Source organism: Canis lupus, chromosome 7 (assembly GCF_048164855.1).
Source record: "Canis lupus baileyi chromosome 7, mCanLup2.hap1, whole genome shotgun sequence".
Taxonomy (NCBI): Eukaryota; Metazoa; Chordata; class Mammalia; order Carnivora; family Canidae; genus Canis; species Canis lupus.
The window spans coordinates 8,593,575-8,620,876 of NC_132844.1; the positions used below are offsets into that span (position 1 = coordinate 8,593,575).

Genomic DNA, 27,302 nt, shown 5'->3' on the forward strand with positions numbered 1-27,302 from the left:
GCTAGCCACTATCCATAGTCTTGTAAGGAGATTGAAACAGAAAACACAGGGGATGAAGCAGCATGTGGAATTGCCCCCTGAGTGTGCAATCGGAAATCCCAGACTGTGGGAAACTCTGCAGGTCAAATGGCCTGGATTCATCCACAAATTATAAGAAAGTGAAGGGCTGTTCAAAGAGAGACTTAAAAGACCTCCTATTTTTATTCTTGGTGAATAAATTTTAATCATTTTTACCAGGTCTCTGACAGGTGGCTTCCTGTAGTTCTTGTTAAGATGAAGCACTTAGAGTTCTCTAGAGAGAAGTCTGAAAAATGTACACAGGGTGCCATGCGTTTAAAAAAAAAAAAAAAAAAAAAAACCATAGCTGGTTTTTCTACTTTCCCCCCTCTTTGTTTTTGTTTTTGTTTTTGTTTTGACAGGTAATGAAAGCATGGGATGCTCATGTGACAGCAGTTTGCTCTCAGGATGCCAGTGAACTTGTAAGGAAGCTTGGGGCAGATGACGTAATTGATTACAAATCTGGAAATGTGGAAGAACAGTTGAAATCTTTAAAACCGTATGTATTAGAACAGTGTTCACTTTGGGAAGTGGGGACGAGGACGTATGATCATACAGGCTTGAATAGTTTGGTGACTTTGTAATTACATTGGAGTCTTAGAATCTTAAATACCCCGTAAGGAGTCATTTGGGGTGGTTTCTGTTTTAATTCCAGGTGTTCATACAGCACAGTGACATATATATATACTGAGGAAGATATTTTGCTTTCATGGTCTTTTGTTAATTTTTTTTAAGAATTTATTTATTTGGGCAGCCCGGGTGGCTCAGCGGTTTAGCGCCGCCTCCAGCCCAGGGCGTGATCCTAGAGACCCGGGATCAAGTCCCACATCAGGCTCCCTGCATGGAGCCTGCTTCTCCCTCTGCCTGTGTCTCTGCCTCGTTCTCTCTGTGTGTCTCTCATGAATAAATAAATAAAATCTTTGAAAAAAAAATTTACTTATTTGACAGAGGAGAGCGAGAGCACATGTGCACAAGGTGGGGTGGGGGGGGCAGGAATGGCAGGCAGAGGGGGAGGGAGAAGCAGGCTTCCTGCTCAGCAGGGAGCCCAATGCAGGGCTTGAACCCAGGACCCTAGGATCATGACCTGAGCTGAAGGCAGACTATTAAGAGTCACCCAGGCGCCCCAGTCTTTTGTTAATTTTTTTTTTTATGGTGAAAAAATTTCAATAGATTTATAGCCAGCTGGACTCAGTTTAGATGATCCCAGTCTGATCAAGGTGTTGACCTTGGCCACATCAGTGTCATAGAGCTTCTTCACAGCTTGTTTGATCTGGTGCTTATTGGCCTTGACATCCACAATGAACACAAGTGTGGTGTTGTCTTCTATTTTCTTCATGGCTGACTCAGTAGTCAGGGGGAACTTGATGATGGCATAGTGATCAAGCTTGTTTCTCCTGGGGGTGCTCTTTAGAGGATATTTGGGCTGCCTTGGGAGACGCAGGGTCTTGGGTTGTCAGAATGTAGGTGACGTACGGTTCTTTTTTTGTGTGACTTGCACGCCTTTCATCACCGCTTTCTTAGCTTTCAAAGGCCTTTGCTTTGGCTTCGGCTTTGGGAGGGGCAGGGGCTTCCTTCTTCGCCTTTGGTGCCATCTTCGTGAAAGGGCCTTTGGTTAATTTTTAAGTTAACTTTTATTGTTGGTTTGTAAGAAGTCTGAAGACAAAATTGGAAGGTATGTTCTGTTTGATGGCATCTGTCACCGCAGGAACAAATAGGGCAGTGTATGAAAATATACGATTAGCGCTAAACATGTTTTCAGTGTTTTGGCTTAAAAAGGGCTTCAGAGAAACAAAGGCAGTAGAAAATATTGGTGACCAGAGTACTGTGGATGTTCTCAGTACATCTGAATGCCGGGTTGTGGTTTGGTTTAATGTACCAAACAGAAGCAGACTCAGTGATTTGTTCAGACCCTGCTGGTTCTGACTGTGGTTTGGGCAGAAATAGCGAGGGTGCTTATTAATCTGGTCTTCATCTACCAGGACAGAACTGCAGCTGAGAATACAACAGAGGAGTGTTTGGAAAGATGTTTTATTGCTTCTCTTTCAAAGGTTTTTCTTTTTCTGTTAGTCTTCAGAAGCCAGTTATTCTTGCCCACTTTGAATAGAAGTATACAGTTGACCCCTGAACGGTGTGTGGGTAGGGACACTGACCTTTGTGTAATCGAAAATCTGCATATAACTTCTGACTTTCCCAACATTTACTTTCATTAAATAGCCTACTGTTGACCAGAAGCCTTAAAATAACACATAATAGTTAACACATATTTTGTATGTTATATACTGCACTCTTAGAATAAAGTAAGCTAGAGAAAAGATGTTACTGAGAAAATCATAAGAGAAAATACATTTTCAATGTGTTGTGTTTATTGAAAAAAAAAATTGGGTATAAGTGGTCCTGTGCAGTACAACCTGTTCATGGGTCGATTATATTTTCATGGGTTTTAAAAACAAAAAACAAAGGGGGAAGCCCTATTGGACACCACCTAGCCCTTCTTAGCCAGCAGTGCCCACTCCCCAACAGTGGTACAGCCAAGAGCCAGCGAATCCCTGCTCCTTCAACTCTGCAGCACCAGCCCTGCCAGGCAGTGTTCCAGACACGTGATACAGATACAGTGGTGAATAAGACAAATGCCCCCCACCCCCACCCCACCACCCTCCCATGGGGCTTCCATTCTAGTCAGGAAGGTTTCAGGTGGTAAGTGCTCTCAAGAAGACTGATACAGGAATAGAGGGGAAAAATGATCGAGGGAGGCCCTTTTTAAAAAGGAGGGGTTTGGGGGATGCCTGAGTGGCTCAGCGGTTGAGCGTCTGCCTTTGGCTCAGGGTGTGATCCCAGAGGTCCAGGATCAAGTCCTGCATCAGGCTCCTCACGGGGAGCCTGCTCCTCCCTCTGCCTGTGTCTTTGCCTCTGTCTCTCATGAATAAATAAATACAATCTTTAAAAAAAATTAAAAGGGGGGTTTAAGAAGGCCTCTGAGGCACTGGAGCAGAAGGTTTGCAGAGCCAGCCAGGAGAATGGAATTTTTTGTTTTTTTTTGTGTTTTTGTTTGTTTGTTTGTTTGTTTGTTTGTTTTTGGTTCCCTGCTGTATCCCCTTCACCTGGAGCAGTGTAGTAACGTATGATACATGCTCAATAAAAATTTGTTCAGTGAATTACTGAGGGAATCAAAGGGAAGAGCACTTGTTCAGGTCAAGATAACAGCAAATACAAAGCCACCATGTCAGGAACACACTTGATATATTTGAGGAATCGCACTGTCTCTTGGAGAGATGTTGTCAGCTACTTCTTGCCTGTGCATCAGCACCTAGGTCTCTCTAGGTCTCTGACAGCTGGCTTCTAGATAGTAGAGTTTCTGTTGCTCTCATGTCTTCCGCTGCTTCTAGGAATAGCAGCACGAGACTGAGGCCTACGCCAACCCATTCCCCTCTACCTTAAGTTTTATATGTGTCTAGAATTTGTCATGAGGGAACGGAGACTCTGCTGATGGAAAGCTGCAGTATACTCAGGCTGGCCCCCAAAAGTTCGCTATGGTTTGCCCCTCTCCATCCCTCACCGTGGACTCGCTGCTTTTGCTTGCCCTTTTCTGGCTGGGGAATCTCTAGCTTGCAGATGCCAGGCTGTGACTTTATTTTTGACTGCTTTCGTTGCAGTTGATCTTTGTAACTTTTGCCTGGAGTTTGGCCTCTGAATCCACCAAGAATACATTTATTTCTCCTTTAGCAGCTTCGTAGATTTGAATTTTAGACTTTTACATTAGGAAGGGGCTTTGAAGTCCCTCCATCCTGTTCTGTCCTGTTATAGTTGAGAAAGTAAGGGACAGGGGACTTGGGAGTTTTCTCACGTTCAGGGTCGTGCCACTTAAGCGCTAGTGGGAGAGCTGAGACTACAGTCTGCCTCTGGACGGCTCTTTCAAGCACTGCCATTTCTGTAATGCCAGGTTGCCTGTAAGTTTTATCTAAATGCAGTATCCTCATGTTTGTTCAAAACTTGGGAATGAAGTAGAAGCTTCAAGCCCTAAAAATAATTTTGTTCTCTCCTAATAAGAAGAGTAGTCCTTGAATAAGGTCACTCCCCTTTCTGTCAGTTCTCATTTGTCCTTCTTGAATTTGGTTCTGTGAAAGGCAGGCTCAAGATCCACAAATTTGGCCAAAGCTGTTTTTTGTTTGTTTTTTAGAAGCTTTGATGTTTGACTTCGTCCAGATGAATTTAGAAGGAAAAAAGGATTTACCAAGATGGAATTCATTTATTAACTTACTTAACAGATAAGCATGCATTTTCTAAATAGATACTTTTACAAAAGTATTGAAAAGCGTTCTGGGGTTTTCTCCCCTGTAAGCGGGAGGGCGGTGATGATAGCAGGTTTGCATTAGATGTAAGGAGTGGAGAGTCCGTCAGTTCCTGTAGATACCGTGGGACTGGGTTTGGGGGCAAATTAGAACAGAATTGAAGACGGAGCAGATTGCTGATTTCTCTCCACATTGTCCTGATGCTGTACGTGAAACCGGAAAATAGTAAATTCCACACGAAGAGGATGCTTCTACTGGCAGTTCCGGTTATGGGGGGAATAAAAGCAAATCATTCTGTTGGTCAAAACCTTTCATACTTGCAAGTATTCAAGCACACTAAAGAATACTTTGACTTATATTGAATGGGTAGCTTTGCAGTTTTCCATAAAGCTTAGGTCAGGGTTTCTCAACCTTGGCAAGCTTGTATTCTGAACTATTGACATTTTGGACTAGATAATTTTTTTGTTGTGAGGGGCAGTTCTGGGCACTCTGGGTATAAACATCACCCCTGGCCTCTTGGTGCCAGTGGCCCTTTCACACCACCTCTCCCAACAGTGACAACTAAAAATGTCTCTCAATCTTGCCTCACGTGTCCCCTGCGGACCAAAGATGCCCTCGGTTGAGAGCCACTTGTTTAGGTCATTTTTAAGTATTGGAAAAATGATACAATTTTATGACAAAAAAAATTAGTCACATTTGACCTATTTTGGAGAAAAGCCAGAGTCAGTGAGTGGGTGTGCCTTCTTGTCCTTTGTCAGAGCAACCATCTCTTCTGGGTGGCATGGTGCAGCGAGGCTTGGGAACAGTCGTTGACATAAACCCAATGGCTAACTGGTGTTGGGAATGAAGGGGGATTGGAGCCGTAGTAAAGACTGACAAGGATGGTTTTATTTGATTTTTTTTTTTTCTCTCTCTCCAGGTTTGATTTCATTCTTGATAATGTTGGTGGATCCACTGAAACATGGGCTCTAAATTTTCTCAAGAAATGGTCAGGAGCCACGTATGTGACCTTGGTGACTCCTTTTCTCCTAAACATGGACCGATTGGGCATAGCGGATGGCATGCTGCAGACCGGAGTCACCGTGGGTTCTAAGGCATTAAAGGTAGTGAGAGCAAGTGAGCGCCTCCTGTTTCTGGAAATTGCTTTCCACCTAGCCAGGTTCTTTTGTCTTGGAGGCAGCATGGCACGGTGGCTGTGGTATGGACTCGAGTCACACACTGACCAGATTCCAATTCTGGTCTACACTTAATAGCTGTGTCACCTACAAGTTACTTAATGTCCCTAAACGTCAGTATCTTTGCCTGTAAGTTGAAACTAATAGGGCAGCTACCTTACTGCATGTCGTAAGGGTTAAATGATAATCCATGTAAAGAATTGGCCCAAGACTTAAACACTCTTATTTAAATGTTAGACTTTATTAGTAGCAATTATTACCTTTCTTGATTCCATCTGATAGACCCTCCGCTTTCTCCTTGCCTATACCAGGCTCACATATGGAAGGGCGGAAGCTTTATTAAAAAGACAGCATAGAGGGATCCCTGGGTGGCGCAGCAGTTTAGCGCCTGCCTTTGGCCCAGGGCGCGATCCTGGAGACCGGGGATCGAATCCCACATCGGGCTCCCGGTGCATGGAGCCTGCTTCTCCCTCTGCCTGTGTCTTTGCCTCTCTCTCTCTCTGTGTGACTATCATAAAAAAAAAAAAAAAAAAAAAAAAAAAAAAAGACAGCATAGAGCTGGTTGTTTTCATGGTAGTCACATTGGAACACACCAGTGATTTCTAGACTGGGGCCTTTTGACCTGTAGAGGTCCATGGGCATTTTTTTTTTTGAATATCAGGAACCCAGAGGAAATTGTGTTCTTCCTTTAGTGAGACCACAAAGGCAAATAGAACAGCCATGCTTTTTCTGGAATTTTATCAACTTGTCCTAACACTGCACATCCCACATGAATCAAATACTCTAGCTGTTGAGCATTTCTGAGACTTGCTGAGTATATCTGACTCTGCCACTGTGGCCACTGTTAACAGAGCTATAAGGAGCCCCCATCACCCGACCCAACAACGGCCGTGTGTGGTGGGTCTTGAGGACGAGTACACTGCAGCCATAGCTGCAGGGCTGACCGCAGGGCTTGAGTTTGTGCTCTTTAATTAACACTATAGCCTGTCGTCCCCATGGTGGGGACAGGCTTATATCATTTCATGTTATCCACTCTTGGTGATTCTAGATCATTGGCTTGAAATCTGTATGAAGTTGAAATGATGTAAGTGATGTAAGTGATAGGCAAAGAAAAAAATTCTATTTTTTTAATTAGACAAGATCTTCAAACTCAGAAAAAAGACGGTAGAAGTCTCCTTAGTGGGCCAAAAGGTTGTGAGTTATTATGTCAAGCTAACCAACGCCTGACCCTTTTGTATGGAGTCAATGGCTCAGTGTTTATCTTTAGCATCTTTTTATTCTAGAAATTAATTTGGGACCTTTTTGAGGGTGAAATTGAGGACTTTAGCCTCTTGAATTTTGTGGACTACATACTGAGAGGGCTGTGACAGTGGAGACCACTGCTCTGTCCTTAGGAAGCAGGTCTGTTACCAGAGGTGAACAAACAGGGCCCTGTGCTCGTGGTGCTTTGTTTTCCTCTGATTCAGGTGGCAACCGGAAACGGTGTCCACAGGGTGCTTTGGTGTGGAGAAAGGAATCTTAGCTGTTCTTTGTCTCTTCTTTAGCTTTTCAGAAAACCCAGGTTTTCCAAGTGCTTCAAGATCTAAGTTTAACTTTTCCATAAGGTTTCGTAGTTTGTACTTCAGTGAGACCTCTTCCAAGTTAACCTTCTGAGTTGTCCTCTGAGAGTAGAACAGGCATCTTCTCTTTCCTCCTACTTGAAAGAGGATAGTGGTAATCTCATGTGAAAACCTTTTAAGTAGTTTCTGATGTCTTTCTGAGAATGTGCACAGTTAAAGCCTCATTGTAATGCTCCAGACTCCTGCCTGCTTTGCTTTACTTTCTCCTGGAATGGTCTGGAAAAAATACACAGGCCCCTTAGAGCAGAGTATAAAAATTCTGCTGTTGCAGACCAGAAAGTTTCACTTTACGGGGCAACATGCTATAAAGAATTATAGACATGGCATTTTTGACCATTGCTGTTCTTTTTTTTAAAACCTTAAGTAGTTACCAGAATGTTTTAATTGTCTGAGGCCAGGCCTTAGGGAGAAGTACACGAACAGGTCTTTTGTGATTGTAATGAAGTGGGCCTGCTGTAAACTTGGGCTGGCCTCAGTGCCTTCAAATGGTACTTTTTTTTTTTTCCCCTTTTTTTGTTTAACTTCTTTTGCCCTGAGCAGTGCTCTCCCAAGCCTCTTTCATGCTATGACACCCATAGAAAATTGTTAGTGCTTGAATAGATGTTGAGGCTGTTCTGGGCCAAGAGCAACTCTCTGGAGGTTTAGGCCAGCCCAGGCTCTGTCTTGCTACCCTGAGGGCTGAGGGGACTCAATCTTCCCACATCTATTCTAGGGTGAAATTGGCTCTGTTTACAGCTGAGGTCCTGGCATAATTATTAATGATGACTCATTGAACTCTCAGGACTGTCCCAGGTTAGATAATAAATTACAGGGTCACTCATCCAAACCAGTAAGCCATTCCTCATACAACCATTGCAAAGCTCTGCCAGACAGCAGCCTGGTTTTGTTTGTGTTTCTATAATCCTAAACTCCAATTTAGTATTGCCCCAACCTTTCCTCAATAAAGTTTGCTTTCAGCACTAGATAAATATTTATCTAATAATAAAAATATAAATATGTATGTGAGTGATACTTTCTTTGTATCAGGTACTTTGCATTCATTCTCATTTAATCCTTCCAACAGCCCTGTGAGCAAGGTAGTGGTATTACCATTCTTTAGGCCAGGAAACTGGCTGAAAGAGGTAGCTTGACCTAAATAACACAGCTATTAAGTGCCTGAGCTAGAGTAGCAGGGGAGTTCCATTACACTTGACCACTTTGTGCACTTGACAACTTACAGCGTGCTGAGGGATTGTGAGACAGGCAGGTACAGGGAGGGAGGCCCCCTGGTACTGGCTAATCCCATACCTCTGGATAGTTCCCATCTGAGGAAGTTCAGTTAGGCAGGTTGTTGTATCATGGAGAACCTCGGTATGCTTGTTGTTTTGGTAATGGCCTACCCTACCTTTGACAGAAAGACTAACAGTTAAAAGTGAGTATGGCAAAGTGGTCTTGAACCCTCTTGGTTAGAAGATTTTTGCTTATTTTTGTCTGGGGACATACTGTCCCATAATAGATTAGGTGGCTTGGGAGTTGTTACAGCTGTAGGGGGAAGCCCCAACCATGATGCATAGGGAACTTTACACTTTGTTTTACCCTTAAAGCCATTCTGTTCCTCTTAGAGCCAAGGGGGACGAAGTCTGTGATTGGATTTTTTTTTTGTCTGAGATCATATTTTGGTGCCTTACTGCCCCCTAAGCATTCTTGAATTAGGTTTAAAAGCTCCTCTCTGGTGCCTCTGAGCTTCATTTAAACCCTAGTAGAGAAAGCCTAGAGGTCTCAGCCCCTGATTTCTCCCTAGGGAAGAAACTGAGTAAGATTCTTTAGAATCTCATTTTAAGGACAGCTTTCCTGTGCTTACTTGCTTGCCATTCACAATTTAGTAGAAAAGCCTGAGTTCACATGGATATATCTTTGTTCATTCATTAATTTATTAAAAATTTATGAAGCATCCACTGTCTGTCGATCACTGGGCTGTGTGGGACATACAGCTCATTGGTTCATAGTGAATAGGAAATCGGTATGTATGTCTTAGTTACCTAGAAAATACTTTCCCCTAAATTTGCATTCAGTGAGATTTTATCCTTTCCTATATTTAATGTGTTTTCTTTTCTTTTTAGCATTTCTGGCAAGGAGTCCATTATCGCTGGGCCTTTTTCATGGCCAGTGGTCTGTATCTAGATGACATTGCAAAATTGGTGGATGAGGGAAAGGTACGTGCTGCTCTTTGTATCGCTAGAGCGTCTCCTGGAATCTCGACCACCTGCCCACCAAGCCTAGTCAGTGGGAACTCTCCAGGGCAGGTGTGGTCAGTACACATGCTGCTTTACACGGCCAAGTTTAAGTGCCATATTTTGGTTCTGTCTCCATGGGAATCCTAGACCTAGACTGCTATGTTAGAAAAAGAGCCGACACCATCTGGTTCAGCTCCCTTACTTCACAGGCAAGGAGACAGGTCCAGAGAGGTTATGTGATTTTCTCAAACACCCTTAGATGGTTAGCAGAGCTGGAATTTACAGCTAGGCTGCTAATATCTTGGTAATGGTCCTGAAAAGGGACCACAAAAGTAATCTCTATACAAAGGGAGGGACACACTTGTGAATTTACAATAGAATTGCTCTGGAGCACTAGAGTCCAGGGATGAGGCTGCTCTGGAGGGAAGCAGATTTCCAGATGAGCCAGGTAAACAAATACTGTGGAATATCAGCAATAACAGAACTGGACCAGGAGCCAGGTCCCCAGGTCTCCTGTCGCCCAGCTAGTGTAACACACTTGGAAGGCAAATGATGGTATGTCTGAGGTGAGAAGGGCAATGGGGCAGGATGTTGGTGAAGACTGATGGAGATTTTGGTGGGGATGACTGGTTGGTGTTTCTTATGGTTCGCATCTGTCCTGCACAGACTCGGTGGTAAAGGGACTGCTGCCTATAGTTGGATCATCCCTTTCTGGGTGTCAAAAGGCCTTTCAGGGCAGCAGGGGTGGGGCGGGTGGTTGAAAGGCTCCTTAGCTACCACTGTTTATTTTGTTTTTTGCATGGTCTTAACAGCTCTGACATTCTTTCTCTGGAAGAACAGCCTGGAAGGAAAACTCAAATAGTGGTGCTGATATTTATGATTTTATTAAGAGGCTGTATAAAATTATAGGGTGGAGACCCTTATATACCCTGGAGGATTGCATGAGGCCATAGATAAAATGATTTTCATTTTACAGATGAAAAACCAGGCTCAGAGAGAGAAAGGGACATGTTCAAGTTTGCAGAAGTGGGACCAGAACACACACTTCCTGATTCCCAGCTCTGTGCTTTTCCCTCTCCATCATTCCCCTGCATCCTTGGTGCTTGAGGCTGATCTGGGACTTTAGCTTAAGTTGTCTGGTCATTGTCATTTTACAATAGGCAGGGAAAAGGGATTGAGTAGGGCCAGCTTTGCCACTGCATGATTCATGCTGGGCCACTTGGAAAGAGCCCCTTGAGATGGGCTGGCAGCTGCCCCTTGCTGGCCCATTTCATATTTCCACTTTGATTTTGGAAAGGAATGTCTTCAGGACCTACTGGCTGCTTTTTGTGCATTTAGATTTTCTTTTATTCTGTTACAGCCATATCACTATATGATAGAAAATGGCCTGCTGCTCTTTCCCAAATTTTGTGGTTTCAGGTTTGTGTGCCCTTTCTCAGACTTCTAAATGTGTACTGGGTAGACGGTCTCAGCCTTATCGCGACTGTACGTAAGTGCTGCTTTATAGGGTTCTTCTCACACCCCCATAAAATGCTTATTTTATTTCTGAGAAGAAGGAAATGAATTCTCCTTAAATCATGTGGCCCATCATTTTACATAGTCTTTCATGTGATTGGAGCCCCATTATTAGAGAAGTCCCCATCCTCCAGAAGCATTATGGCTGTGCTTATCCCGGTATCGGCTCCAGGCTGTCCACGTGCTTACCATTGCTCTTTTGTATTCAAAATATTGTGACTCCCTCTCTCTCTGCCTGGAAATGACTATTTATGCAACAGAGAAGAGAGGTGACTTGTGTATATGTAACTATTCAATTTGGCAGATAACTGGTACAACGGTTAGAAGAGGACAAGGTGGAAATAAAGATGCCCTTGATGTGTCCTCCAACAACGGAGAGTGAGGAGATACTCTTTTGGCCTTTGATTTTTCTCTCTCCTGACCAGGGTTCTTTGGACTCGGGAGTCATTTCTGCCTGTGAAGGAGTCTGGACTGTAGAAGTGGCTCTGTGACTGACACCGGGTGCCATGATAAGGCCAGCTGTCTTCATGTGCCTTCTGCTTCATTATGGGTGTGAAAGGGTGCCTGTCCATGCTGGGAAGGCAGGGCAAGTGACAGAGCACATCTCCTCTGTTACGCAGCCAGTAGAGAGTACTAAATTGGACGAGGACATTGAGATCGTTCCAAGCTTTGGCTGAGTGCTTGGTGAATCTAATCGGCAGGTATCTGATGGAGGAGCCATAGTTATTTTTGGCAGTGTGAAGCCATGAACCAAGAGAACCTGCTCTTCTGAAATCCTTTAAGTTTTTTGTTTTTTTTCTTTAAGATTTTATTTATTCATGAGAGACAGAGAGAGAGAGAGAGAGAGAGAGGCAGAGACCCAGGCAGAAGGAGAAGCAGGCTCCTTGCAGGGAGCCTGACGTGGGACTCGATCCCAGAACTCCAGGATCAGGACCTGGGCTGAAGGCGGCGCTAAACTGCTGGGCCACCCAGGCTCCCCTTGAATATATAATACATTTACCAGGTTCAAAATCCAAAAGATAGGAAAAGTTATTTCATGAAATCTTCCTCTGACCCCTGTCCCCCCAGTCACTGAGATTGTCCCTGTCAGACACAACCATTGTTACCAGCTTCTCAGGGAGTCCAGAGAGGTTCTGTGTGTCCATAGGGTGACAGAAAAGAATGATTTGTAGTTTTCACGCTGAACGTAGTGACCTGCCACCGATATTGTGCCTTATGCCTAGAGTTATTTTTGTACTTTTTTTCCTGAGCACAATAAACATTTCTTGTTTTTATACTACGTAGGAAACTCTTTTGGGTTAGCATACTCCAGGATTGGAAAGAGGAAAATCTAGCACGTGTCTAGTTTGCTGTCCTCCCCTCCCCTCCCCATACCTTCCTCCTGTCACATTGTGTTTCATTGAAGGGACAGAGGCCCCAAAAGGTTGACATGCTCAAGGGGTCCGGTCTCTTGGCCTCTAGGACAGTTCCTTCAACCACTGTTTCTATCTTTAAGATCGAGGCAGTAATAGTTAATAATAATAATAATAATAATAATAAATCCCTCATACAGCCCTCATGGTTTTCTGCTTGCTTACATAGTCATCTAAACATTTAGATAGGTGGTGTTTGAGTTCGATCTACAAATCTACCTGTATTTTTCACTGTCTTTCAGGCCTCCGAGAGGAGGTGGGAAGGCAGATTTTTTTAGACTATCAGCTACTGATAAAAATGACTACACTGTGAGGGTAAAAGTATATACGTACTTGATTGTTTATGCGCGTATTCGTTTTCTATTGCTGCTGCAACTAATTGCCATAGATGTGGTGGCTTGAAACCACATAAACTTACTGTCCTATAGTTCTGGGGGCCAGAAGTCTAAAATGGATCAGCAGGCCTGTGTTTCTTCTGAGGGCAGACTATAGGGGAGAATAGGCTCCCTGGTCTTCTCTAGCTTCTAGAGATAACTTGTGTTTCAGTCTTGCATCACTTTGACATCTGCTTCCGTCATCCTATCTCCCTCCGACCATCCCGCTACCCTCTTCTAATGACCCCTGTGATTATTTTGGGCCCCTCTGGATAATCCTGCCCATCCCAAGATCTGGACTTAATCATGTCTGCGAAGCCCCTTTTGCCCTGTAGGTTCTTGTATTCACGGGTTTGGGGGATTAGAATGTGGACATCTCAGGGAGCCATTATTTTACCTATCACAATGCATAAAGTATCTCAAAAGATATGAAAAAAACTTGACCTATTGGTTGTCCCAGAGAACAGATGACTGGGGGTCAAGTATGGGAGGGAGATTTTTCTTTGTATCCTTTCCTTTTTCAAGTATGTTTATCTCTACACAAGTCTTTTGATGTCATGTTCTTAACATTATTCACAGATCTGTTTAAGATCCTAGGTGACCAGCCAAGCTTCTTGGTTGAGCAATATAGAGAAGACCTCAGTTTCATTATTTTGGCCAGCACCAGAATAGTTCCTATGTAACTTCTTTTAAATTTTAATTTGAAACATTTGCTGAGGGCCCATTAGCACTCTGCTTTGCCTAGTAGGGTGAAAGATGTGTTGGCCAGCTCGAGTTACCTTCGGAGCCAGGGATGGCTACTAGAACTTTGTGGAGTAATTCAGATGTTCTCCATAGATGCTATCCAGTATGGTAGCCAGTGGCCACATGTGGCAGTTATACACTTGAAATGTGGCTAGTCCAACTGAGGAACTGAATTTTTCATTTTATTTACCTTTGATTAACTTACTAATTTTTAAAAGTTTTATTTAGTTGACAGGGAGAGAGAGAATACACAAACGGGGAGCAGGAGAAGGAGAACAGGCTGCAGGGAGCCCGATGTGGGGCTCGATCCCAGGACCTTGGGATCATGACCTGAACTGAAGGCAGATGCTTAACTGACTGAGCCACCCAGGCGCCCCTACCTTTGATTAATTTAAATAGCCTCTTGCATCTCCAGGTTACCATATTGGGATGCTGCAGCTTTAGAAAAATATGTACTAAGTTCTGAGGCAGGCAATTTCCCAGGCCCCTCTTGAGATCTGAGGCCTTAGTTTAGCAATGAATTACATTTTAAAGCTTTGAGCTCCTTATTTGTAACTGGATTTTTTTCCTTTCTTAGAGAGGATGTAATGATTAGGGATGGAAGCCCTAGGACTACAAGAGGAGCGTTACCCTGCCAGATATGACCAGTACCTCATGGAGCCCATCCCCCTGATGCTACTGCAGTTTTTCAAATGCTGCTGCTTGTTTCTGTGGGGAAATGTTGGCCAAATTTCTCTTCTCATCTTCTGACTGGAGGAGTGCCTTTTTCAGGGGGACCTAGGGACAGGGTCCTCGATGCTTTCCAAAATGGGCACATTTCTTCCCTGGGAGTGTACCCTCCATTATCCTTCTCCCACCCTCTTTTTACCACCTGTCTTCCAGCTTTGAGTTTTCTGGGGCCAGGAAGTTCCAGAAATAGCAAATCTAAGCAAAGCCCACTTCTTCCTTGTGTCATCTTATCTCCTTAGTGTAAGTCCCCTTCTGCCTGGGAATATTGAACCCATCTCAGAGGTCAGGGGCATACGTGTCCCAGAAGTAGTGTGGGAACTGCATCCCTGCCGCCCCTACCCTGGATCCCTGGTGCCCAGCACAGGTGTGTGGACTTGGACTTATGCCCAGAGACCTTAGGTCTCCCTGCGTCTGTCCTCTCTCTCCACACACCTCACCCTCTGAGATCTGCAGGTGCAGTGCACAGCAGAGGCTGAAGTAGAGGGTCTAGGTCAGGAGGGGGACAGCCTGCGACTCACACTTCTGTCCCTAGACCACACCCATGCCATGCAGTAATGCGGTCGGAGTCTGGACCCTCGCACTAGCTCCTCTACTAAAAGCTCTCCTCCTGCACTTAGCCACTTGCACTTTGGTTTCCTGATCCATCCAGCGGCCTCGCTCAGATATTTAGTTCCCTTTGGAGCTCCATCGTTGTGCTATTCTTGCTGGGAAAGTGGGGATTGAGGGAAACCTCTGTGCCTGCTGCCCTGCTTGCATAGATGGTGTTCTCCCTCCACCAGCTCTCCTGCAAAGGCTTTCTCTTTCCTCTTCCCTCAGCGGCAAGGAGGCTCGCCCTGCGGCTGGAAGCAACAGTGTTCTGAGGCCGCACCGGGGGAGCCGAGGTTGCCACTGCCCCTGTGTTCTCATAGAAGGGGTGTCAGGCAGCGGGTGCCATGTCCTGGGGCCTGGCTTGATATAGCCTTTGTTTAAGAAGGTAAGGCCCAGCCAGGAGAGCCCAAATCTGGGTCCAAGAGCGGAATGAGCGCTGCTGCCATGAGCATCTCCCAGTCAGCTGTCAGCCCCGTGCCTCTGTGTGGCGGGAAGTGTGGTGCTGAGCCCACCTGCTTTATAACGGGGCTCCCTGTGCCGGGCGGACTATAGCAGTGTCATCACATAAATGTCCCCACCTCACTGTGAGTAACCTTTCTTTCCCCTCTCTGGATTTTTACTCTGATCTCTTTGTCCGTAACAAACAAGCATTCGGGGTCTGATGTGAGGCTATATGTAGACACTGTTTCATTATCCAGTTAATCTCCATTTGCTGTCACCTATTCAGCCAACAGTGGCATTTGCCTGCTTGTTAATCGAAAGCCTTTTTTTTCATTGTCACTTATGGGAAGAGCTGAATGACTCATTATGGCCCAGTCAGCCCTCTGGGGTTATTCGCCACAATAGGCCTGACCAGCCAGATTAAAGTGTGCGGTCACTGCAGGCTGGCTGTGTCATCAGTTCAGGATCTGTGTCTCCGGTCAGAGTTCTAATGTGAACACAGCTAGGTGAGCTGGGCAGTTCGTTGTAGAGTGGAACAGGTGGCTTCACGGTTCCTTGCTGACCCTCTGGTAACACCGGGGCTGTGGTGCTTTCATTTTCGGCGTTCCAAACTCACTGAAAGGTTGATGTGATTGCCTCCTTTCTTCCCGTGGCTTACCCTTTGGTGCCTGTTGTGTATCTGCTCTCGGTCCGTGCCTGGCACTTAAAAGGCAGACAGCTGGTCCATCTTTGTGGGATGAGGGAATATGTGTCTGTTATGAATCAGGGACCTTGAGTTTAAGGCAGAAGGCGGGAGTGATTCCCACACCAGTGTGCAGTAAACTCACCCGGAAGGCTTACTGAAAATACGTGGTCTCCACCCCACCCCCTGGAGGTTCTGGGGTAGTTGTTCTAACCAGAGACCAGGGACTTTGCATTTTAAGTGTACATTCAGGTGATCGCTTTTCAGGTAATTACCATCCAAAAAACAATGTCCTGGGAGCTTTAAAGAGAGTGATGGGTTCAGAGCTTTCCTGTGGGATGGGCAGGAAACCACCTCAGTGCATTCCATTTTAATTTTCCGGAGAAGGCAGGTTTCACTTGACAGGTCAGCTCAGATCTGTTCACAGTGACTGTGACTGCAGTGTTAAAGAAGATTCTGAGGTCATGCTTAGCTTGCTGGGGAGGAGCGTGGTTAATAATCAGTGATGTCGTCCGCAGATGCAGATGGGAGTGGGGGCATATGTGCCATCACCTGCCATATTGGGGGCCTGGACACAGGTCCTCAGCTGGCACGGTCTCTCAGCACAAGGCAGGCCAGCCAAGATCTACATTGTGATAAATCCTTATAATCCGTGGCTACCTTTCCTCCTCTTTAGATTTCAGGAGTAGATGTTGGAAGCAGCCAGTAACAGCAGACAGGCTCAGGCTGGGAGTGGTGAGAGCACAGACCCCAGAGCCAGGCTGGGTCATCCTGCCTTACCACTGAGCAGTTGTGGGAGATTGGGCAGCTGGTTTAACTCTGGGTCTTAACTTCCTCATCTGTAAATGGAAATAATAATAGTACCTCCCTCCTGGGGATGAAACGAGGTAAAATACATAGAGCACTTGGTAGAGTGCCTGGCACATAGGACCATACGTGCTAGTCGTTACTTCTCTCAGGAGCTCACCGTGATTTGTGGGTAGAGAAGAATTTTGAACTCTTTGGAGAAGAGAATGTTTGGAGTCTGAGATGCTCTTCTGGTGACGGGGCTGTGAAATTCACACGGAAGGAGGGTACATCGGGTGCCTCTGAGCCCCGCAAGGACATGCATTTCTCTTGTGAAAGGAGAAGGGTTGGGAGATGTGTGCAGTGGCTCATGCCTCCTGATCTTATCCTTGTCTGTCGAGCTGTAGGAGGCAGGCCACTGAGATACCCAGGGGGCAATTACAGATGTTGGCTTGCAATCTTGAAGAGTTCCACTGATTTTTTTTTTGCATTGGGAGAGAGGGTACTAACTGGGACCTGCATTCAAGAGGCAGTATTAGGGATGCCTGGGTAGCTCAGCGGTTGAGCGCCTGCCTTCGGCTCAGGGTGTGATCCTGCGGTCCTGGGATCGAGTCCCACATGGGGCTCCCTGCAGGGAGCCTGCTTCTCCCTCTGCCTGTGTCTCTGCTTCTCTCTGTCTCTCTCTCTCTATCATAAATAAATAAATATTTAAAAAAAAAACAAAAGGCGGTATTAATGATACAGTAAAAAAACCCAGCAGCCTTCCAGCATTTATGAGCTGGCTGTCCTGTAAATTCTAACCACCTGCTGGGGGATCCCTGGGTGGCTCAGCGGTTTAGTGCCTGCCTTTGGCCCAGAGCGCAATCCTGGAGCCCCGGGATCGGGTCCCACGTCGGGCTCCCGGCATGGAGCCTGCTTCTCCCTCTGCCTGTGTCTCTGCGCCTCTCTGCGCCTCTCTCTCTATCATGAATAAATAAATAAATCTTTAAAAAAAAAATTCTAACCAGCTGCTTGGCCACTTAGCAAACCCTGGGACAAGTTCTCCAGACACCCAAAGAGCCCACATAGGACTCTTGTTTCCCAGTTATCTTACTGGTTTTCACCTAAGTGGCATTTACTAAGCTCCTGTCCTGTGCTCAGGTCGCACTGAGTGTTAGTGGTGGATATGGGGCAGGGTACGAAAGAGGCGGCCTGTATCACAGGTACTCAAACTCTGGCTGAGTAGATAGGCCAGACATTTAACAAATTCTAAAAAACAACCCGTACGCCTTCGGTACATGCCTATGGGGGGGCCCCAGAGATCCATCCAGCAAAACCTCAGGATGCCCCCTTTGGTGTTTACCCTCCACGACAGGGTGGCTGAGACGTGTGTGCTGCCGGAGCGGGCCGTCTGTGCAGAGGGCCAGCCAGGTCCCCTAGCAGTCCCGAGAGCATGCTGCAAACCAGGGGCTCAGGCAGTATAGTGTGAGACCTGGCCTGGAAGGGCGGTAGTTTGCAGAGAGGCCCAGACATAGCACGTTCAGACAGCGATAAGTAGGCCTTTTCGGTAGAGCATAGAGTCCGCTGAGGGCCGAGGTTGGCATGGTCATGGCCATGGAAGAGCTCTGCATAGGTGGGTGACAGGACCAGCACAGGACAGAAGACAGACTTGAGCGATGGTCAGCCTGACTGCGTGCATTACAGTGAGGTGGGGAGGAGACAGGGCAGCCGGCTGGGCGTGGTGGTCGGGGCAGAGAGGACCCCATGGATGGATCTGCCTTGAAAACCTGCCTCTTTCCTCCCTACCAGTCAACTTCTTCTTGTGTTTTACAGATTCGGCCCGTTATTGAAAAAACCTTTCCTTTTTCTCAAGTTCCAGAGGCCTTCCTGAAGGTAGAAAGAGGACATGCAAGAGGAAAGACTGTAATTAATGTCGTTTAAATAAATACTCAGTGTGGTGACTGTTGGCTCTTATTTGGTGAGTGCCTCTGGGCCCAGACTTCTTTGTAACCGTTAATTTCCATGATAAAAGTATAAAAAAGACACCTTTTTGGCAGTAATTTATCTTCTGAACTAAGCACAGAGATTCATTTTATAGTCACCGCCACCATCTGCACATTACCCCACCCAGAGTGCTTTCTAGTACCCTCCCCGACAGCCATCGTTCCTGTTTGCTGAGAGTTCTCGGAATCAAGCAGAGGGGATACACAAGTAAGACATATGAAAATATCCACGCTTGGCCTTGTCTATAAATTGCAGTAAAGATGGCCAAGTTTTCTTCAAGCTGTTTTCACACCAGATTTTCTCATTGTTGTGTCCTCTTCTGTTCCAGTAGCTCAAACTCTATTCATGTGAGATACTAAAACTTCTGGCATATGGGTGGATGGCAGCGTGAAGAGCTTCCTTTAAAGCTACTTCCTTCTTCAGAAGTGCTCGATGAATCCTGCCAAGCAAGGTTTCCTTAGCTCCGCTGTGGTCATAGCCACCCTCAGAGCTCTGAATCTCTTCTTAGGGTCCTATATACAGTCTGGCTGGTGATTTGGTTGTAAAAGGTGATGCTAGCGTTTCCAACCTTTTAAAAGCCTTACATTTTGCATTAGGGCTAGGCCTCTTCCAGCAATTGAAACCTGCTTCTCTGAGGACTTTTCGGTGGAAATTGAGAGCCCTTTCCAGTTTCCGCCCGTAAATGCCTGCACTTAGTTATTTCACCAGTAAGCCCACTGCAGCTTTTGAATCTGTAGCCTGTGACAGGGCCTCATTCACTCAAAGTAGGGTTTCTTTCCTGATGGGTTCCTCCTCATTGCCGCACCTGAACTGCTGGCTTGGAGCTTTGGACCTAGACTTGTCTGAGTAACTCGCTACCTGGCTTATTCCTGTTAGACGCTCATTTGGTCATGTAGGAGGAGAGCCTTCCTCTGGCATTGCTGGTCTCACCAGTACAAATATTTCCGAAGAAAGAAAACATTACTCTCGTCGTCAGGACAGCCACTTTTGATTTCCATCTGAACAGTCTCCACGATTGAGGGCTCCCAGGTGGTAGAGGGAGGGAGCAGCACTCCTGAGGGAGGACCTCACTTATCCTGATGTCCTCTCTGGGAAAGTGGAGTGTACCCTCTCACTGAGTGTCCAGCACCCCTGGAACCTGCCTCTTCCTCATCAGTCAGCCAGTTCTAATCTGCCCCCTGACTCGCTTTGAAGTGATGTGAGGGCTACTACTGCAAGGACTCTCGCAGATCTCCTCTGTACAGTTAGCCAGAAGCAAGTTTATTCAAGAGAGAAATTCAACACAGGCGACTGTAGAATGTCTGACCCCAGAACCCTGTAGCGATGGGCACAAAGGCCTAAACTCAGAGCTATACATCTGAGAGCAAGACCGACCTGTTGGCAGCTGGTGCACATGTGCAAACATTACTTTAAAACCGGAGCTAAGCTCCTGACCACAACTGCCTACCCGAGCCTCCAGAGAGGAGCAACAGTTTAGCCGTGGAAACACACTGGGAACAGCTAAGAAGGAAACCAGGCTTGTTCTTGTGATGAGAGCACCAGTGTTAACAAGAATAATGAAATAAGGACAAAAAAGAGGAGGAATCTATCCAAAGTAGGTCTAGCAGTTTTGTTCAAAACCAGAATGCGCTGTTTGAATAGCACCACGTGGGCCCGTGTACTGTCGGCATTTAAACTCTGTCACTTTTCACTGAAATGCTGCATTTTTAGGCTTCCCCGAGTTCTAGGATTTGAATGAGCACTGCCTCAGGCCTCCTTTCCTTCGGTTCTGGAGAAGTGCCGGTCATCCTCCTAAGCCTCCCACATGGCTCCCTTCTGCTGTCGGAGCCCACGGGGCCTGCGACCAGAGCAGAGGTGGCCCCGCACGGGCCTCAGGAGGCTGCAGGCCTGAGCCCAGCAGAGGGTCCTAGGACGTGGCTTCAGAACGAACTGTAGAGGAGTGAGGATGGACTGATAAACCAGGTCACGGTAATGCTGTTCCCGCAGTGTCCCTAAGAACTGTGACATTTCAGGGCAGCACACGGTGGGTTAAAATAATCCAAATCCTGCTAATAATGTTAGCGGACATGATGTGAAATCTTCTAAATTAATGTTTAGTACTAACAAAGAAAATAGTATTGTGTTTATTTAGTTTCTTAAAATTATTGATTCTAGAAGCCTTTCCCCACTTTGCTCTATAGCATAACTAATAATTCCAGAAAACAGAAGGACCAAAATTATTGTTATTTCTTCTCAGTGCTAACCAGTCTTCTGCCTTGCAGACTTGAGCTTTTATTCTTCCCTCTAAAGTGTAAGATTGGTGGGCCCACAAATCCTGTCCAAAGTCTATTCCTAGTCTCTGCTGTCGCTATCTTTGGAAATAATTTAAAATGTACATAGTCCTGATATAACGTTTTTTTTTAAAAAACACCCAAAAGCTGCTAATGAGGCAACCTGTTAAGCAGCTACTGAAGGAAACGAAAGGCAGGAAATGAAAGAAGGACAAACTGTTGGTTTAAAGCTATTACAGTCTTTTGAAAAAAGATGAGACGGTAGTCCTGGTCATGGCAGTGTCACTCAGGGGAGGATTTAGAGTTTCTGAAGGAGCAGCGGGCCCGCTTTCGTCTTGCTCTCTGTCAGTTGTGTGTGTGTGTGAAGCAGCTGGAAGACCTCCATAAGTACACAAGTACTCCTGTGTTCTTCAGTCAGGTCTACAGGACCATGGCTTCCCACACTTGTGTTAGCTTCTCGTTGCTCACAGTGTTGAGGATAATGTGATTTTGGTCATAGTGCGTACCTCCTGAAAGAAAGAAAAGGAAAATAATAAAAAGGAAATGTGCCTGGAGGAAACAAAGCAGGGAGGAAAGCCCTGGAACCCGTCCCTGGGCTGAGAGGATGATTCAGTTTTGGGTTGTGTTAAAATCCCATCATATGGGTACCAGCAACTCCACACAGGATGTGCTGAACCTCCCAGGGCTCCTTTTCCTACTCAAGTCTTATTGAAAGGTAGTCTACACCCACTCTTTAGGTGTCTGAAACGGGCAGGGGGGTGGTGGGGAAGATGATGGAAGAATCTAGAGAAGGGAAGAGGAACAAAGAGATTGTGAAATACACTCAGTGATGGGATCGTGGATTCGCGATACACCAGGGCTTAGGAGTAGATGGAACAGATTTTGCACGAACAATGAAAAATGGCCATATCAAGGCAAAGGGGAGGTTTGAAAGACACCCAGATCCTGGGAACCCACTTGGCATATAAAGATTCATAGCACTTGATACTGAGTTTCACTGTAATTTAAACTCCTTTCACCAGAACATAAGAATTTTTTCCAAGGGTGTCTACTAGATGCTTAGTTGAGTGTTTAAAACAAAACAAAACAAAAAACCAACCTCATGGCCTTTTCTTTTGATGGGAAGTATCCTAAAGAAAAGATTATCTGATTTTTTTCCCCCCAGTGTAGAATAAATAGCATTTCAAATACCTTATCCTTTCTTAGCATAAGCCTCTGCACCAAGGTATATTACAGGGACTCCATCGAAATAAAAATCTGTTCTTCTAGATATGAGGCAGTGTGACTGGTATTGAAATCATACTGCATCCTCAAGCCAAGAAAAATTAAATGTTCTTTTCTCTTTTAAGCATTTACAAAATATCCAGGAGGATTATCCAGGAAACTTAGACGACTCTTACGAGAAATCCATTTATCATCATTGATAATCTAGAGCCTCTACACATCTAGGTGTAGGACAGAATATAAGAGCAAGGTGCCTGGGCCTTTATGTGTAAGTGTGTACTGGGGGGTGGGGGTGGGGGAGTTACCACCAGTAAATCCCTAGTCTAGTGTCTAGTAAGACACACGAACTATATTCCATTGAGATTTGGGGACGTATTAAGATCACAGTGTCTTCTTGCTTCATTCTTTATACCATAATCTTAGAATCAGAAAGCCTAGAAGAAAGTCCTAGAGAAATCCTCTGATTTCATTCTTCTGCCTTTGGGGAGGATGGAGATCATCCCAACCTTTTGATGTTTTTAGTTTCTATTGCTGTCATGTCAGGGGTCTGAAGTAATACATGATGTTTGCCAAAACAACTCCCTCCCCAGACCCAGGAGCTAAGTTACAAGAAATCTAATAAATCTTAGGGCAAGGTCAGCAGCAGGTAACAAAGGGTTCAAAGGCTGTAGCTGATGAAAATCCTAGTCTCCTTTAAGTGTACCAGAGAGGTATTTGTATTTCCCTTGCACCAATGGGGGCTGTGCAGTCCTACTCCCTCATGCCCACAAGATGGCATCACTCGCCCACGTTCTGAGAAATCTAAATTCAGTTTACCAAAGTAGGAGACTAGTGCCTCCACCCTGCATAGATACACTGAGCGTTCACAAACATACAGAGCTCTATCCTTACTCAAAAGGCACTGGACTAATTTATAATGCATTTTATGAGGAAGGGTCCTTCGAGCTTTAAAGCCCTAAGGAGTAAGCTCCTGGAGCTCCACAGTTCTTGTCAGTCACGACTCAAAGCCAGGCATCCATACTCCTTGTCAAGTACTGATGTGCTTGGAGCTTCTGTATGGAAGCTCTCTGAAGCCAAGATAGTATTTTTCCTCCCCTTTGGGATCCAGTGCCTAGCCAAGCGTGGGTACCCAAAAAGAACATGTTGAGAGAATTAAAAGAATGCTCTAGAGACTAGTTCATAAGGATTATAGGAACCTCTTAACCTTGACACAGGAAACTGACTACATAAGAAATAGGATTCCATGTTGTTGTTTTTTTTTTTTAAAAAGGATGTTTCCAATTTAGTCACATTTCTTTGTTTTTGAAACTATCTTGTAAGACCAAGAAGCTCTAGTTCAACAAGGTGATACATGCATATGCATGAGAATCCTCAACTAGACTCACTGAGGTCAGGGCCTTTTGTGATTTTAGTCTAGCACTATTACAATAAAACCAATTTTTAGTCAGCCTAGGTCCAGATTCCACCTCAGGAGTTAGATACAGGACTGCGATTGGCCCCTCTGAGTCTCACTTTTGGGCTGTAAATTGGGACAGGGGAGGAGGGACTTACATGGGGCTGGTAGTGTTGCTGGGAAGATCCCGGGAGATACGATGTATGTAGAGTGTTCAGCACAGTGGCTGGCACACAGGAAGGGATCTCTTATATTAATAATATGCTCATTTAAAAATATATATATAATCTTTGTTACGTACACAAACAGAAAATGAAGGAAACGATTCTTACCTTTGACATCTAAAACTAAATTTGGTTTCAGCTTGCTGTAGATCCTGCCATCCGACTTCATGCTCCAGAACTGACTGTCGGCATTCTGGTCGAGGGCTAGGCCCAGTTTAGAGCCAGAGGTCACGAGGCTCCCCACGATCGTGAGGCAGCAGTCTTCCGCTATCTGCTTATGGAAAAGACAAGGCAGCTTAGAGGCGGAGACGCATTCAGGGATCATGATTATTCAAGTTGTCTTAACTGTTAGCTTCATTTACCTCACGTGAGACATTTCAGCTTTAGCCAGAGGAACTAGGATCAAACAACAAATACTTATGCCTTCATTTCAGGTGACATGAGTGCTGGAAAGTTCTCCATTCTTGTCCTTTGTAAGATTTCTGCCCTTTGTGAGTCGGGGAAACCTTTAGAACACTAGTTGTCTCTTTCAGAAATGACCACCATCAGAGGCTGCGTCTGTTGCTAGATCTTCCCTGACCTAGCCATCTCTGATCAGCCTGCCCCTTCTGGTAGGGGACTGCATCTCTAATCTGAAAGGCTGCCATAACAATGAAGTGGCTTAAAGGGCATTTTATTATTTTAAAACTTGAAATTCCACTTACTCTTGTCTTTCCTTCTGGAGAAATGTCTATAGAAATAATTTCTAAAAAGGCCTGCACTCCAACTATAAAAATAGCAAGGATAAAATACACATGCAGTGGAGTGTTGTAAAGATTTTAAGGGTCCTTTTCTGAAGTGAATCTACCCTTTACATATAAGCAGTGGATAGCCATAGGTTCACATGGCATTAATACATCTTGCTTACAGAAAATGCTTAGGAAAAATACACTCTATAGGAGATAAAAAGAGGGATCATCTAGGACACTTTTTCTCACTGACCTACTGAATTTACAGGTAACATCACTAAAATGTTTCTTAGGATTGCTGAAAGGCAGTTTTCTTGAATTGTTTAAGATAATTCAAAGACAGAAGTTGGCTGCTTTTATGCTTCTGTAGTCCAGTTACTTGTTTCTCCCGCTGTTTCTTCTATGCCTGTCTAAACAGTACTTCTGTTGACTGAAAGAATGATTGTCCCTCAAGCACAGAGCACAGCAGACCCAGTTAATAAGCTGTGCTCCCCTCCACCAGGCTGTAGGCCATCTGCTGACTCATGGGGCCCCAAGTTAAAAAAAAAAAAATCGGGAGTGAATAGTCAAGCCCATAAAATCAAGAAGGAGTTAAAAAGAATATCTACAACAGAAGTGTGAGCTTCTCTAATAAAGTCTTTTACTACATGCAGCTTTACCATGTCTTGTACAGCAGGAGTGATGCAAGAGGGAGATGGACCATTTTCCATTTAACATGGTATGACAATTAGGAAATTGTACATTTCCTAACATTAGGAAGTGTTATACAAAGGGTGTTCTTTTTTTTTTTTTTGCCCCAGTCTGCGGGGTCTTCCGAAATAAACCAAGAGTGATTTGCACTTACAGTGCTGGGGCTTACTGAAATAAACTATAATTAAGAAGATTCAGGAAAAGGCGAGAATAACACAGACGCTTCCTTCTATCACCAGATAAAAATCAGGCATGAATGTAAATATTCCATTTTGGATCAGTACTAGATTCTCCTCCATTTTAAGTTCCTAGACTGGTTCTATCAGCTAAAAAAAAATATTTTCGTGGAAAACCTAATTTATTTCTGAAAGTGTTCCAGGAATTGTGAAATAGCATCTTCTTCAAGAAAGATGCTATTCCAAACCCTTATCTGATCCTAAAAGCTCACCCTGCATTTGATGCATCCTTCTTGATAAATCCAAATCTGATCATCAGCACCGACATCCTCCATGACCTGTATTCTAAGGAGCTTCAGATCCTCTAAGTTTCCGTTGGTGGACATGAATAAGCCTGTTGCTTTGTTTCGAAGTCTGAAATATATTCGTTTCTGGAAGACAAGGACCCCGGCAATAGTCACACACAGGAAGTACTGTGAGGAGCACAGAATAAGCATCAGCAGCAGGGAAGGAATCAAAGGTGAGGCTGGACTAGGGATAATTGCGACATCCCTCAGAGATTGGGAGGCGACCAAATCTCATACTTAAAACTGAAACTAAAAAGTTGAATTACATTTACAAAAAAAAAAAAAAAAGAAGAAGAAAAACATTTCAGAAAAAAGCATTCAAAGCCTGGAAAAGGAAAATAAATACCTGAACAAAAGGTCGTAGAGAACCTATCTGGCGGCAACCACTGAACTCGTACCAATTCGGGACTTCCGCTGGTGACAGTAGGAACTGTCGACCCCTGTAATTGCCATATTCATAAGTAACCCATCTGGGAAAAAAAGAAAACCAGAGTAAGTGGCAATATCCATTTGACAATTGGCCTCGATTATTTTTAGAGTGCTTCCCATTCTTACACTGAACTTTATTCTTTAAATATACATTGGGGTGGAAAAGGAAACTATCTTATTTTCTAAAACACTTGAAGCACTCATTTCTTGACAAGTAGGAGATTCTTGGTCCATGAGTATTTATGCCACAAAGATCCACTCCTGAATGGAAGCAGGTGAGTCTTTCCCTCTAATAAGGCAATGACATGCAGTCCTTTCCACAGGGCTGCCCCATGCTTCCTGTGAGGCTTTTGTCAAAACATTTTCAGTTGTAATACTTTATTTAAATAGTTACTATTTGTAAAATTCTTAGTGTGTGGCACATGCTAAGTATTACATAAGGGTTAAATAAAATAACTCAAAGGTTTATTTAAAACAAGTGTAATCTTCCTCAGTCCAAAAAACTGCTGAGGATACTCTGGTCTCTCTGCCTGAAGATGCTGGCGTCCACATCTGAAGAAGTATGGGTTCTGGCACACACTGGCATGCAGGCAAAGCCAGCAACCTTTCCTGTTTGGCTGATTTATGATATCAATGAGGAATGTTCTCTACTCTTAATCCTGGAACTCTAAAATGTTATCATCTTAGACATTTTATCATAGAAACAAAATATTAATTAAAACTTTTCTGGGAAAAAAAAATATATAAAACTTTTCTGGGTGGGGGGTGGAAATCACCCATAATTCTACCACCATAGTAATCCATATTTTTTTTAAAAGATTTTATTTATTTATTCATGAGACACACAGAGAGAGAGAGGGAGAGGCAGGCTCCATGCATGATCGACATGGGACTCGATCCCGGGTCTCCAGGATCAGGCCCTGGGCAGAAGGTGAGCCATCCGGGATGCCCCATAATTGTTTTTAAATAACTAGGCCGGCCCCTCCAATACCTGATGCATACAGGTAGATTATACCTATTGTTTTTATGGGGGAAAGAAAAATGCTTTCTTAAAAATATTTATTACATGGATAGTCCTTATTCATTTTTATATCTTAATTTCGAAATTATTTAAAATTCAGAAAAATCTTCCCACGTTGACCTTTAATCATTGTCTACAGCATCTGCTAATCATTCCTAGGTCAAGGAAAATCCCAACCCTACTCCAAAGCCAAAGG

The 27,302-nt window shown here is 44.6% G+C and overlaps 2 protein-coding genes across 8 annotated transcripts in view; one reads left to right on the forward strand and one right to left on the reverse strand.

Annotated features, from left to right (window-relative positions):
- Positions 1-18,561, forward strand: part of RTN4IP1 (reticulon 4 interacting protein 1) — a 45,567-nt gene extending 27,006 nt beyond the window's left edge. For 3 of the 7 annotated variants that reach the window (XM_072831908.1, XM_072831909.1, XM_072831915.1), the window contains exons 7-10: positions 420-556; positions 5,263-5,446; positions 9,237-9,329; positions 18,434-18,561. In XM_072831908.1, coding sequence (XP_072688009.1) covers positions 420-556; positions 5,263-5,446; positions 9,237-9,329; positions 18,434-18,541 — 522 coding nt within the window. In that variant the 3' untranslated portion in view covers positions 18,542-18,561. Of the gene's footprint in view, positions 1-419; positions 557-5,262; positions 5,460-9,236; positions 9,330-11,290; positions 11,562-18,433 lie in introns of those variants that run through there. The other 4 variants (XM_072831913.1, XM_072831914.1, XM_072831911.1 and 1 more) reach the window with 3 other exon arrangements.
- Positions 18,562-19,843: 1,282 nt separating this feature from the next.
- Positions 19,844-27,302, reverse strand: part of CRYBG1 (crystallin beta-gamma domain containing 1) — a 47,791-nt gene continuing 40,332 nt past the window's right edge. Inside the window, exons 17-20 of the mRNA XM_072831903.1 lie at positions 26,003-26,126; positions 25,582-25,740; positions 23,824-23,986; positions 19,844-21,383 (exon numbers count right to left, since the gene is read on the reverse strand). Coding sequence (XP_072688004.1) covers positions 21,295-21,383; positions 23,824-23,986; positions 25,582-25,740; positions 26,003-26,126 — 535 coding nt within the window. The 3' untranslated portion in view covers positions 19,844-21,294. The remainder of the gene's footprint in view (positions 21,384-23,823; positions 23,987-25,581; positions 25,741-26,002; positions 26,127-27,302) is intronic.